Here is a 13,988-nt window from a genome sequence, read left to right on the forward strand (position 1 = left end):
TTCTGAACGTTTAGATGTGACGCTCCTAGGATCAGCTCCCGTGGGACCCAAGGGAAAGAAGCCAATAATGACACTCTCTCCCGTGGCAAGTGCCACAAGGGAACACCTGAGAGTCCTACGCACTGCACAGAACACCTTACCAAAGCCACCGGTCAGTCACCAGCTCAGGGGCCCTCCTGTGTCACCACAGAGGGCACTGGGGTGTGGGGGCCTCGCCATGATAACTTTAGATATCGCCTTCCTGCGTCTCTCCAACTGATTAGCCTCCAAATGGCCATATGTAAAGGATTAGAAAGACGAGGGGCAGTAACCGAGATGTCTGTTTATCAGAAATGTAGCTCAGTAAGAAATATTAACTTACAAATATCAAATGAACAGTAATTTCTAAGAAGGCAAGAATAGCAGGCTCACTCACACAGTGGCAGGACTGGCACTGAGAGGTAACAAACCACCCTGTTACCTGTGAACTGCTTGTTACGGTCATCACCTTACTAGCCTGGCCGAAGACACCTTCACCTTCAGGACACACTTGGTAGGATTGCTTTTCTTGACGTCTATAAACTGAATTCAGTATTACAGCCATAAATCAAAGTGCTTTAGCAGGGCAACAGTGAGACTCCAACGTCTTCCAAATATTTATTTTTGAGGTAGTACTCATTTATTTGCATTGTCGGCTCTCAAATACCACCAAGGAAGTGAATCCATTAGAAACACGCAAACCAAAGATGTGCAAAATAAACGGGATCTGGCTGTAAGGTAGCAGGGCCTCCTTCTGAAGGTCAAGTCACATTGGATGGATAAGTCATCTGAAACGTCTACAAACTGTTTATAACCACAGCTATAAACTAAAGTGCTTGAAATTTTGCTTAATATCTAAAATTACTGATTAGAATCATTATATTTTAGAATTTGCTAGTATGAGACCTCAAGAGATTGAAATGATTTTCTATTAAAAAAAAAAAAGCAGAAACTTTCTTTTCAAAAGAAACCTTCCGAATGTTGCAAAACCAGGTTATCTTTACAGAACTGTAATAGAAACTAGAATTGAAACTGAACTACACAACAGCACGTGCTAAAACTTCACAGAGGAGTCGGCAGGAAACCTTTGCTTATTCCTGCCACGCGTTGGCCAATGCAAACGCAGCTTCGCAATCTTCCCAGCACAGGTAGATGTGTGTGATCGTTCCAGGAAATGCAGCAGACGTCTATGTCTCACAATAAGCACGTAAGTTCACATTTAACTCACACGAATGTAATGCCCTACTGTTCATCTGTCCAACGTCAACAACTCACAAGCATGTTCTGTGCTACCTGGGAGGTGAGCTTCACTTCCACTGACCAGAGGATGCCAATATATACACGAGACAGAAATAAAACATACGACCGCACACTGTTCTGTACATTTCATGCAAGCTGGGCACAATGTGAAAAGAACGTATACACAGCGCCCTTCCAAGGATCGAACTCTCACAGAAAGGGCTGACTGGTATGCAGAAAAGCCTGCATGGATTGAAGGTCCAAGGGAAACCAGGAGACCGGAGCACTGGGCCTCACTTGTCTTGCAACAACGCAGGGATGTTGATGCTCCAGCCGATGGCTTGCCTGTCAAACCCACAGGTGAACAGGTTGCACAGGGGGTGATCTTCACTCCAGGCCGAGCAGCACACCATCCTTCTGTGGCCCTGAAGACATCCAACAGATCACATTAGTGTATCATTCCTGAAGTCAGACTTCACAACTCTTAATCAAGCACAGCATCACTCAGAAGTATCAAACTACACGGAAAAAATAACACACAGATTAGTCCAAATAAGTGAAAAAGTCATGGAACGTGGCAACGGGCTTGCAGTGACATGTGGGTAAAGCCGGGATAAAGTGAGACAGTAGAACACAGGACTTCCGAATGCAGTGGGACGCGCACCACAGGCACTTTGTGAGTCTTTAAGAAAATAAATAAGAGTCAGAGGAAATACGTGACCGACTTGCAAGTTTTAAACGAATGAATGGAGCTAGCAGGTATCCGAGGATAAGTTAATAATATTTACACAAAGACCTCAAGTACCATTTCAACAAATACTTGGTTCAGATAAAAAAAAAAAAGAGCAGGAAAAATCCATAAGGTGCCAAATAAAGATAAAGAAATGGCTTTTCAGAGAGCTGCCCGCCATCTTCAGGATGCCAGCTAAACATCAGGACACCGGGTAAGTTGCTGCGCAAAACCTGTCAGAGCTCAGCGTGTGGCTGACACACTAGTGGATCTGCAAACCGATGGATGCGTTGAAGACAATGCCCAACACTTAGAACATCTCCAAGCAGTAGCTTAGGAGCCATCCGTACCTTCTAAACCAATGCAACTATTAACTGGAAGAAACACTCAAGGATGATATAAATTTTTCTCCTGCAAAATATTCAAATATAAGTATGCTGCTATAAATCTGGAGAGAAAACTACAAGAGCCCACAAAAATAAAATAATCGTGGGGAGCCTGGGCGTGGTGGCGCACACCTGTAATCCTAGTACTTGGGAGGCTGAGACAGGAGGATCGCAGCTTTGAGGACAGCCTCAGCAATTTAGTGGCACCTTCAGCAATGTAGTGAGACCCTGTTTCCAAGTAAGAAATAAAACCAGCCTGAGGGTGTAACACGGAGGTAGAATGCCTCTGGGTTCAATTCCCAGTACCACACACAGAAAACAACAACAACAATAATAATGACAACCGTGGGGGGGGGGGGAGATCATATAACAAAGGGCCACAATAGATATTTTCTAATATTTCTGTTCACAATAATAATAACAGCTAAAGGAAAAGAAAATGTGCCCACTAGTTGGCATTAAAATGAAGCCTGTGGACAGACTATTCAAGGCTTAATGCAAGGCTTCCTTGTGGAAGCTGAACTCTATCTGACAAATGGGTAAAAGAAAATGTCAACACAGGCGAGAGCTGCACAGGGAGAAAGCTGACAGCCACCGCCTTGGCCTGATGAGCCGGCCGCCTCATATGCTTAGAACATCATGCTCCACCCAGGGAAGGAAGACCCTCAAACGGACACACTGCCGAGGTGGCCCACGCCATCCACGGATAACCACGGTATGCACTCCCAGGATGCCATTTACACACGTGCAAACCTACACGCCACGACCCACCGCACGTCAGGACCCTTCTACCCGGAGAGTCCTCCTCGCAGCCCACAGAACTTGCTACCGGAAATACACTTTTGGGAATTGTTGCTTACACTGCCCTCCCTTCCACTCTGCTACTTGAAAGATGGGCAAATAAGTGTTTTGTTTTTCTCTTTTCAAAACCGGTTACTGAAAGGACACTTTGTACAAAGCACTGATTTCTAGCTGTGGCTCTCTGACACTAAAACTACACTGACTTATTTGAAGAAGTGTTACAAGTTCAAAACGAAGTTAAGTGCTACTCGGTAAGTCTATTTCACTATCACTTTAGGAGGTAATAAATCCAAGCACAACAGACTCTACAATTTCAATGTTTCCAGATAATGTAATATGAAATTCTGTACATGGAATTAGAACAAGACATATTTAGAATGCCTTACTTTGAGATAAAATATTCTAAAAGTAATAAAGTCAAACACATCCTCATGTCTCAAAACGTAAACCCTGCACGTTGTACAGCAGTCCTAAAATGCGCAGAGGACACGTTAAGGACCATTCTACTGTGCTGAAGACGCCGCTTAGAAGATGTACATCAGCAATACTTAGCAGTCATCAAAATATTTTTTAAAAAATCCCCTGGACAAGCAGTTCAGGTTTTGGTAGGAGCTCAGAAGCTTATTTTAGTTACTCTAATTTCATGAGGCATTCTTCTAGGATGTGAACTCAAAGAATAAAAAGATCAATAATTAACTAAACAGCACACTTGTGAGCCATACAAAACAGCATGGCTGACGCCCTGCCATGAGGACGCCATTCAGAAGCTGTCACTTAAAGGACAGGTGTCGCCCTGCTGGCGGCAGGTCCCCCCAGTCTCCTCCATCCCCTCTCCTGGCTGCGGCTCCTGAAGTGCAGCTCCAGCGCAGCGCCGCCTTCCGGCTCTTCGGTTGCGCTTTGCACCATGAGACAAGACTGAAATCGGCAATAAAAAACCCACAGAGGGCAGCCAGGACACAGTGATAGTGCGTGTGTGTGTGTGTGTGTGTGTGTGTGTGTGTGTGTGTGTGTGTGCGCGCGTGCGCGTGCGAACACGAGGGGTCAGGGAATGGCACCATTAACACAATGAACTGGCTTACTCCTCACACAGACAGCACAATGACATGCAGAGAAGAACAAGGAAAAGAAGAGTGTTGAGGGGTTAATTAAACACAGAAGCCCGAAGAAACACTGCGCTCACAAGCCAGGGAACTCTAATTATTACAATTTACTTACTAAAAGAAAAGAGCCTCTAACCAATGTTAGCCACTAAGACTTTGGCCTCAACTGGAGAGAACGTAGAGCTACCCCGGGGAGTATCTAAGTGCAGGCTTGCAGGTGCCCCGGGAGGCTCTGATCCTGCCCAGCTGAGCTGGTGTCGGTCGGTCTTGATTCTTATCAAGCACTGCAGGCAACTATGGTGGGGCGGTCTTAATACCATACAAGAAACACCCAGCTAACCGCCCTCCACAACATCTCAAGTTAGAGCAGAGCAACCCCTTAATTTATAAGAAAGTAACACTTACAGTGACATTTCTTCTTCAAGTGATAACCTGTCATAGAAAGGTGCTTTTCTGGTTGAACAGAGGTAGGAATCTCACCTCAAAACGCTCCCATCAATTGATGACGAACACAGCTCCTGCCCGACTACAGTAACTATACGTGTCATTTCATCCGCTTCCCTTCTGTGCAAAGTCAACAGTATCTACAACCGTGCTCTCCTATATGGCAGCCCGTCAAACGTAACCTCTGAAACCCAAGAACTGAACCTTGGATCTCACCCAATCATACTTAAAACACTGATACTCAGGCCAGACATGGTGTCACACAGCCGTATCCCTGTACTTGGGAGTCAGAGACCGGAGGGTGGCAGGTTCAAGGACAGCTTCAGCAATATAGTAAGACTCTCAGCAACCTAGCAACACCCTGTTTCAAAACAAAACAAAGAGAGGGCCGGGATATAGCTTGGAGGTAGTATGCCCCTGGGTTTAATCCCCAGTTTAAAACAAATTTGATATTTAGGATAATGGGAAACAGGTTTGGAATAACCTGGGTATGTTGACTCAATTTTTCCAAGTTCAAGTTTTAAGAACTCATAAGAAATCAATTATTTCAAATAGTGTGTGTGTGTGTGTGTGTGTGTGTGTGTGTGTCAGTCACTAGGAATTGAATCCTACCTCCGAGCTACACCCCCAGCCCTATTTTTTATTCTTGATTTTGAAACAATCTCACCAAATTGTGGAGGGCCTCATTAAGTAGCTGAGCTGGCCACGAACCTGTGAGTCTCCTGTCTCCGCCTCGGCTTGTAATCCCCGACGAGGAGTTACCAGCCTTCACCCCCGTGCACGGCTTCCCAGGGAGAATCTAGCATCCACTTAGGAAGAGAACATGAACTAAAGCATTCCTATGACTTTTACAATGATTACATGTTGAAATTATTATTTTAGGTGTATCTGGTTAAATTCGTTAAAATTAATTTCTCTTTTACAATGTAGTTATTAGAAAACTTTAAATATGTAGCTCAAATATGTAGTTTAAATTAAATATGCATTTGACTAGACAACAGTGATTCAAGGTATAAAATTCCCAGTTCAGTCGGGTTGGGTGTAGCTCAGAGGTAGAATGCCTCTGGGTTCAGTCCCCCGTACCAGCAAAAATAAATTAATTAAAAAGGGGGTCAAACAAAATGAGAATCTATAAAATACAGAAACATCATGGCACGTGGCCATGGCTTCATCCCGTGCAGTGAGCAAGCTGGATTCTGGGGTGTGCTGAACCAGCCGTTTTTCACGGTGGTAAGAGTGGTGGGCAGGATTGTGGTGTGCTTGGTGGTTTGCGGTGGCTTGAGCTGTACAGGGTGGACTGAAGATGATTAGGGTCGGGTGTCAGTTCTACATGAGTCAGTTGTAGAGACAGAGTGGAATTAAGTTTGCAAGGAATGGATCACTAGCCGGGCGTGGTGGCGCACGCTCGTAATCCCTGCGCTCAGGAGGCGGAGACAGCAGCATCGTGCAGGTTCGAAGCCAGCCTCGCTGGCTGAAGAAACCCTGTTTCCAAATTTAAAAAGTATAAAATAGGTCTGGAAGTGTAGCCCGGAGGTAGAAGGGCTTCCAGGAACCCCAGTACCACCAAAAAAAAAAAAAAATCCAAGTTCTGCCCTCCCGTGATCCACAGATGTGTACTAGCGGTTACCTGCCGACTGCTCCGAGGGAGCCGCGCTAGCCGCACGCCTGACATGTCGAACAGTCGCACTTGTCGGTTGTCATGGGGGAGGGCTATAATTTTTTGACCAACACATACATTGATCCTGCATAAAAGAGATTAAAACAGGTCATATTTAAAATAGTGACAACACAAATGTTTTCACTTACAGATAATGATGCCACAGAATATTAAACATTATTCACATTTCAAGGCAAACTAGATCAGCAAGCAAGCCACGGGGACCGCCTCTGCCTACGGCATCAGAATGGAGACCAACAACTTACACAGAGATCCAAGCCGACAGCACCCACGCATGTGAGCCGTACGGACCCACTGCTCCACGGCAGACGACTAGGGGCCACCCAGTCCCAACATCGGTGCCTCTTACTCAGCTAACAAAACCCCACATCTGGCCACAAACAGCTTGTTCGTATTCTCACAAATCATATTCCACTGACCTGGTTTTATGCTGAATTAAATATCCCCAGAATAATAAATCTGCATCAAAGATCAATATATTTTCCCAGTTGTATAAACTGTTGTTTCTGTGCTTTATTAATCAGGTGTAAGCTACTAAGTTACACTCACCCCTTACCTGTTAATAGCAGAGTCTGTGCGAATGGTTGCAATTGGGGATCTCATATTTTTTAAGTCCCAGACTTTCACTGTGCGGTCATCGCTGCCAGAAACGACGTTGTCTCCCACGGTGAACACGGCAGAGGTGACAGTGCTGCGAGGACAGGGTATGGGGTCAGACACGGCAACACTCAGGCCTGCTCCCGAAGACCACACGGCCGAGCAAACGAGACCCTCGTAGGGCGTGCCAGTGCTGGTGGTACTCTCCTCTGCCGCCCACTCCCACCTCTTAAATAATATGTAAAGGCTGATTTTTTTTCAGAAGAGAAGAAAAACAGTTTATTCCACTCTAGTCTACCATTTCCAGGCAATGGAGCAAGGAAGTTACTAGAATTAAGTACCTGTATGAATATATCACAGTGAATCCCACTGTAAATTGGTGCCTTCAGTAATGCATCAATTAAAAAAAAGAACCTGCCTAAAATTCTATTATTTGGAGGTTTGGTAGAAATTTTTTTAAAAAAATCCATTCCAATTGCTACTCTCAATTTAATCAGAACATAGGAGAGAAAAACACTCAGACAACAACAACTCAAAACTGGCAAAGGGTTTCACTAGCATAAAACCACCCCCAGATGTCCAACAGCAAATGGATTTTTTAAAATATGGCATATGTGTATAATTGAATAGTATTCAGCCATAAAAAAAAAACTTCTAAAATGTGAGGGAACCCTAACACATGCAGCTCGCTGCCTGACTTGCTGGAGCTTTATAACAGAGGAGAATCCATTTCCACGAAGTCCCTGGAATCAGCGCGTCCACAGAAGCACGAAGCGGGACCGAGGCCATGGTCTGAGAGGAGTGGAGATGCAGTAATGTGTAATATGGGACGTTTGCATGTGGATTGAGAAACACGCTCCGCACACAGTAATGACGGTTGATGACAATGGGGGTTGATTTACTGCCACTGAACTATATGGTTAAAATGATCATTTTTATGCCAGGTGTGGTGGTTCATGCCTATAATTCCAGTACCTGGGAGGCTGAGACGGGAGGATTGCAGGTTTGAGGCCAGTCTTAGCATTTTAGCAAAACTCTGATTCAAAATAAAAAAATAAAATAGGGCTGGGGGTGTGGCTTCAAGGCATGATGCCCCTGGGCTCAACCCCTAGTATTCAAAACAAACAAAAAGATAAATTTCATATTATATATATTGAAGCACAATTTTTTTAAGTTTGAGAAGAAAACTTCAATATCAGAACCATTCTTCTGAACCTATTTAAAGAATTCAAACTAATAACTTTCTTTTTTTCCTTTTTTTCTTTTCTTTTCTTTTTTCTTTTTTTCTTTTTTTTTTTTTTTTGGTGGTACTGGGGTTCCTAGAAACCCTTCTACCTCCGGGCTGCACTCCCATACACCTATTTTTTTATATTTTTATTTGAAAACAGGGTCTCTTAAACCAGCGCGGCTGGCTTTGAACCTGCCTGATCCTCCTGTCTCCGCCTCCCAAGCGCAGGGATTACAAGCGTGCACCACCACACCTGGCTAACTAATAACTTTCTTTGTAAAATAATTACTTTAGTGGGAGGTAGATCCACAAAGAAGAATCTGAAATGGTAAGTTAAAATAATGTAGGAATCATATACTAAAGACAAAAGGTACTATAAAAGAAGACAAGAAAGTTTTGTGTTATTTAACTTTAACTGTTTCATAAACTTTAATTTTAAAATATACAAAATACACTGTGTCTGATACAGTATTGGTATAGGTTTTAATCAATGATAGAGTTGGATCAAAAATATAAACAAGGTAATATCATCTTTGAATTGCATCTTTGAAGGAACCCACTCAAGATCTTGAAAGAAAACTGTTTCTCAGAGGGACGAGGCTGTGCCAGCCAGCGGTGGCAATGGCAGTCTTACTCAGGGATGTGAACCTTCCTCTCAAAGGGAAGTCACCATCGCTTGTCAGAAAACCAGACTGCGAGAGTAAAGGGCCATGTGAAGAAGAAAAGTGTCAGTTCAGCCACCCCTGCTCGCTGGCAATGATCAGCGGGAGAAACAGGACAGCAACCGAATGTTTCCAGTGAACAGAGGGCTGAGCTACCTTACTTCTACACACAGCCTTTGAAATAGGACCCCGGGGTCATGAGGGAATACCTAGAAGGCACCTGAGTTGTTTTGCTAGGTGCAAAGCAGCTCCAGACAGCCGACCAGGACCTGCTTCCAGCCTGGTGGCCACCTTAGTGGACGTGTTAACAGCATGCTCCCAGGACGGCCTCCCCGGAAGACACTGCCGGATTTGGGTTGCAATCAGCAGATCCAAAGACGCTGGGGCAGGAGCATCTTGGAGACAACGCCTCGCCCCTCGACAGCCATCCCACGGTCACAAGGCCCCGGGCGCTCCCTGCTCCAAAGGCTTAAGCCACAGCGATGCGGTCACCGAGGTGCCGGAACTGCCCTGCCAGACGGCGGCATGTGCCTTCCCACCTAGCACTGGGACAAGGCGTCCTTCCAGCTTCACAAACCACTATTTTGCAGGAAGAAGAGCTTCATTTCTACAGCCTGGGTTTATGCCTATCAACTCCTTGGAACGCGGTAATTCCAACTGAAATGCCAGTTCTTCCTGTCACTGAAGCTCTTCTGTGAGACATGGCTTCATGTTCTACTCAGACTCCTGATGAGGTGCGCACTACCAGTCACGACGTCCCATTTATAAGGGCCCTCCTGATGCAAATGGACACAGTCAAGTTCTAATTAAGCTCTGCTGCATTAATACAAGGATTCTGAGACATACAGTGAGTAACTACGAAGATTCAAGGAGTCTCAATGATGCCTGAGGCCCCGGTGACAACGACATTTCACACAGTCCTTGCCACAGCACAGGCATCCAGAGCAGGCGCCAGCCCCAGCCTGGCCCTGACGCTGGTGGGTGCTCCTCCAGTGGGGCCCCTGTGCACCGCCTCCCGCCTCTGCTCACGAGACACATCATGTGTTCCTCCCAACATGTGACCTCTACCCAGGCCTCCGGGAGGCAAAGCCGTCCTGGCTGTCCTACACAGAGGGACGTAAGAGAAGACACAATCCTGCACAAAGCAATGTGTGAAAATGGAGAAAGGGTCAAAGAGGGCGCATCTGTAAAATAAACCCAATGACTCATCCAAATTCCTTATTTGAAAAGACTAAGAACAATGTTCGGTGCTGTTATTCCTGACGTGCAAAGGCTCCAGTAGGGTGCGCAGGGCATCGGTGACTGAAAGAGGTTTGAAAGGCAGGCGGCAGGGACGCCCACCACCTTCTCTTTGGATGATAGTCTTCGGAGGTCTTGGCCAACTTATATTTCAGCTAACATTCTGCTAAATTAATGGGGGGGAAAGTCTCAACAAAAGATCACCTGACCCTATGTTAATGAAATGCTAAGAGACATTAGGTTTTTAATAAATCACAATCTTGACAGGTATTGTAGGACATCAAAAGAAAAAAAACTGCAAAGAGGCAGTAGCTTCAGAGGCACCCTCAGACCGCGGGTCCCACAGGGAGACCGGGAGCTACGAGCGCTCAGTGGAAACGCTTCAGACTGCCAAACTCCAGCAAAGCTCATTTATCTTGTCGTGGAGAGCAGCCGAGCATGTACCTCCAGCTGACAGTGTGGTACCTACTCACCACACACCACTGCCTGATCTGGAACATTCCGCTCCCTCCGTGGGTCTCAATCAACAGAAATACTGTAATGCTAGCACTCCTCATTAGGACTAACAGCTGTCTTCCCAGTCACACAGAGACACAAAACTGCTTTGCATAACAATCTGCCGAAATTTCACGGCTAAGAAAAAAAATATATGACGTGGAAAATGCTGGACCATGAAATGCTAATGCAGTGTGCTTTTCTGGCACCACGTCAAAAATCGACTATTACAGAGTTTTCATGTATTATTTGTTAAATGTAGATCCCTAAAAAATGTTTAAATAATGAAAAATAACGCTTATATCTGAAGAGCAGATCAATGTATTTATAGGAAGCAAGTATTCCCTAAGAAGAAACACAGGAATCACTTTCCTTGGAACACAGGCGTATCTCTTCAAGATACCCAGAATCCACTTATAAAAAGAATATTCAAAGCCGGGCATAGTGGCGCGCACTTGTAATCCTTGTACTTGGGAGGCTGCAACAGGAGGATCAGCCTCAGTTCGTGGTCAGCCTTAGCAACTTAGTGTGGCCCTCCACGACTTGGTGAGACCCTGTTCCAAAATAAAAAGTGATATGTCTGGGGGTGTAGCTCAGAGGTCAACACCCTTGGTTTTTTATTTCCAGCACCTCCCAAAAAAGGGCATTTATAAAGACATCATTGGGACATTATTATTTTTGTCTGCCAACTGTTCAAAGTTCATTCCAGCATTCATATAAAGGTATATGGACAGCACCTTGGCTATCCAACAGATGCCGACTTCCAAATGGAACACGCTGGAGTTAGCAACCAAAACACGATCCAGAGCCCGCTGATGCGCCTGCAGACACTGCCCAGTTCCAGGCAGAGCCTGGCGCAACTGCACTCCTACTGTTTCACAGTAACCAGACTGCCAGAGCCTTTCCTGGCTGGCATTTTTCAATCTCTTTGTACAGCACCAAAATTCTAACAGATGAAACAAGTAGCCAGATGAAGCAAGTACCTTTGGTAGGGAGACAGCCCAAATAAGCAGACACAGGATCCCAGAAAGTGATGCTCCTTTTGCCTTTCCTACCATATTTGCCTACTGAAATTCAAAGAATTCACAGGGACCTATATGTTAACAACTCAGATGCAAGAGAAACAGAAAAGTCACATCCAAGTAAAACACACTTCTAAATATTCCTTGGTGGCTGATTCCCAAAAAGGAGGCCCTAAGACCAAAAACAAAAAAAGTCAAATTTGTAACACACAGGATCCTTGAGATTTACATCCAACTGTTCCCTGGGAAAAAATAATTCACCTATTCACCTACCATTTAGCACGACACCTCAATATCCTCACTTGGTAACAATTCTCCCTTCCTCCCTCCTCTCTTGAAATAACAAGAGATTTCTCCAGTCTAGATTACTGTTACATATGCACTACAAGACTCAACAAGTATTTACTAAGCACCTACTGCGTGTCCATCCCTGACCCCCCATGAAAACGTGCGACAGAGAAGAGGGCAGAATCACTGTCCGTGGGCCTCTACTCCAGCAAGAGGACATCATGACTCACTCCACTTCTAATTAAATACAGTACAAGTTTAGGATGTACAATTACTCAAATGGCTAAAACACGTGGTGCTGAGAGCCACGGTGCTGGAGCTACACACGAGCATCGGTAATAACGCTATTAATTGCTGGGCCACAGACAGACTCCACAGCACATGGAGGCAGGGTGCTTAGTCACGAGGCTAAATTCTTAAGATTTTATTAGTTGTATTAGTAGAAATCTTTTCCATGGGCTACTCAAAGGTGGAATTCATTTTAATACAGCTAGATTTAAAATTATTATGGAAAAGTTAAATAAGACTTATATAATAATGTCATTCTTGTAATATCAAGGGTCAAGACTCTTGTTTGCTTTCTTGAAGGCAAGGCCTGGTCAAGCAAATCTGGTCTTTTTATTTCACAGCATGACAGTCCCCATAAAAAAGTTTAGACCGTTTTTAACTGCATCAGTCATAAAGAAATCCAGCCAGTACTGAAGGAAGGAAGGAAGGAAGGAGCCCAAGAGAATTTAGATGTATTCCATGTACACTGCTGAGCGATGCTCACAGCCTCACCTTCTCTTTCCTTTACAGCCCAAGGCTTTGTCGGGTGCTCATCAGGTAACAGTGGCCAATGTCTCAGCAGCACACATCACATCATAGCGTGCATAAAAAAATTTTTGAAATTTTTTTGTATGTAGGATTAAACCCAAAGGCGAAATTCTACCTCCACCCTCAACCCTTTTTTATTTTTACTTTTAAAATTCATGAAATAAGGCCTTGCTAAATTGTCAAGGGTCTAAGTTGCTGAGGCTGCCCTCAAAGCTAAGATCCTCCTGTCTCCGCCAGCTAAGTATTAAGATTACAGGTGTGTGCCGTCACACCTGGAGTGAAGATTAGACTGTAAATATTACAAAGGACAGGCTATTTCATATCAACTGTTAAGATGACAAACCTTATTAAAATAATTAGCAAAACTGAAGTCAAAACTCCATTAAAATACACGATTTTTACTCTCAAATGATAGTAGAATAACCTCAAACTACAAAGTAGAACAGCCACTCTTGCTTTAATGAGTAAGCAAAGAAGAGCTGCCAAGTGATATCCTGGGAGCATAGAATGACGGGTGGGGCTGTCACCCAGCCAGCGACTTGTCCCAGGGCCAAGACAGCAGTCCTTTCTCTTCATTTGCAAAATAAGGATGTTGTAGGGAAAACACTGTTCAGAGTCAAGAACGGGTCAACACCTGTCCAGCCCTGAACTGCACATGTCCTGGGGCCCTCACACAGAGGAACATGTGGGGATGCGCTCCGCTGACAGGCGGCTCGCCCCAATCCGAGATGGTGTGTAGCGTCCATGTGAGTGAGAAATAAGCCATAATTAACCTCCCAAGACACAGAGACGGGGGCTACAAAGCTACACCTGGCTCTGCTCTTCCCTGAAGGCCGAGGTGGAATGACGGGGGATACCAAGAAGGCACCCACGGGATCCACACTCGGGAGGGCAAAATGAGAGTCCACGCCCAGAATGAACTGGTATCACAGTCCTCCAACACGGCATTTCCTTAAAGACAGCCATCCAAGGACAGCTACTGCTTCTCTCCTGACGTGTAGCATCCATGCCTTTTACATGTCTGGTATTCTGGGGACTGACATTTAAGGAACACCATTACATGGACCATCAAAAGCCCACTGTCTTCTACAGCCCCGATCTGCGGGTAAACAGCTGCAGTGTGCCTCGGTCCTCACAGGTCAATCTGCTGCCCAAACTCCCCAAACAACCGCCTCTCGACCTGGAAAACAAACACCTCCTCCACCAGGTGCCATTGGGTCATGGTTGTTAGAGGAATGGGGTGGG

The 13,988-nt window shown here is 45.0% G+C and overlaps 1 protein-coding gene across 2 annotated transcripts in view; it reads right to left on the reverse strand.

Moving 5' to 3' along the window:
- Nucleotides 1–1,550: 1,550 nt before the first annotated feature.
- WDR37 (WD repeat domain 37) overlaps nucleotides 1,551–13,988 on the reverse strand; it is a gene marked incomplete at both ends in the record, with an annotated part of 47,650 nt that continues 35,212 nt past the window's right edge. For both annotated transcript variants that reach the window (XM_080717259.1, XM_080717258.1), the window contains 3 exons: nucleotides 1,551–1,682; nucleotides 6,346–6,460; nucleotides 6,953–7,087. In XM_080717259.1, the coding sequence (XP_080573385.1) occupies nucleotides 1,551–1,682; nucleotides 6,346–6,460; nucleotides 6,953–7,087 (382 nt within the window). The remainder of the gene's footprint in view (nucleotides 1,683–6,345; nucleotides 6,461–6,952; nucleotides 7,088–13,988) is intronic.

Source organism: Muscardinus avellanarius, assembly GCF_963383645.1.
Source record: "Muscardinus avellanarius genome assembly, chromosome: 20".
In the NCBI taxonomy this organism is placed as follows: Eukaryota; Metazoa; Chordata; class Mammalia; order Rodentia; family Gliridae; genus Muscardinus; species Muscardinus avellanarius.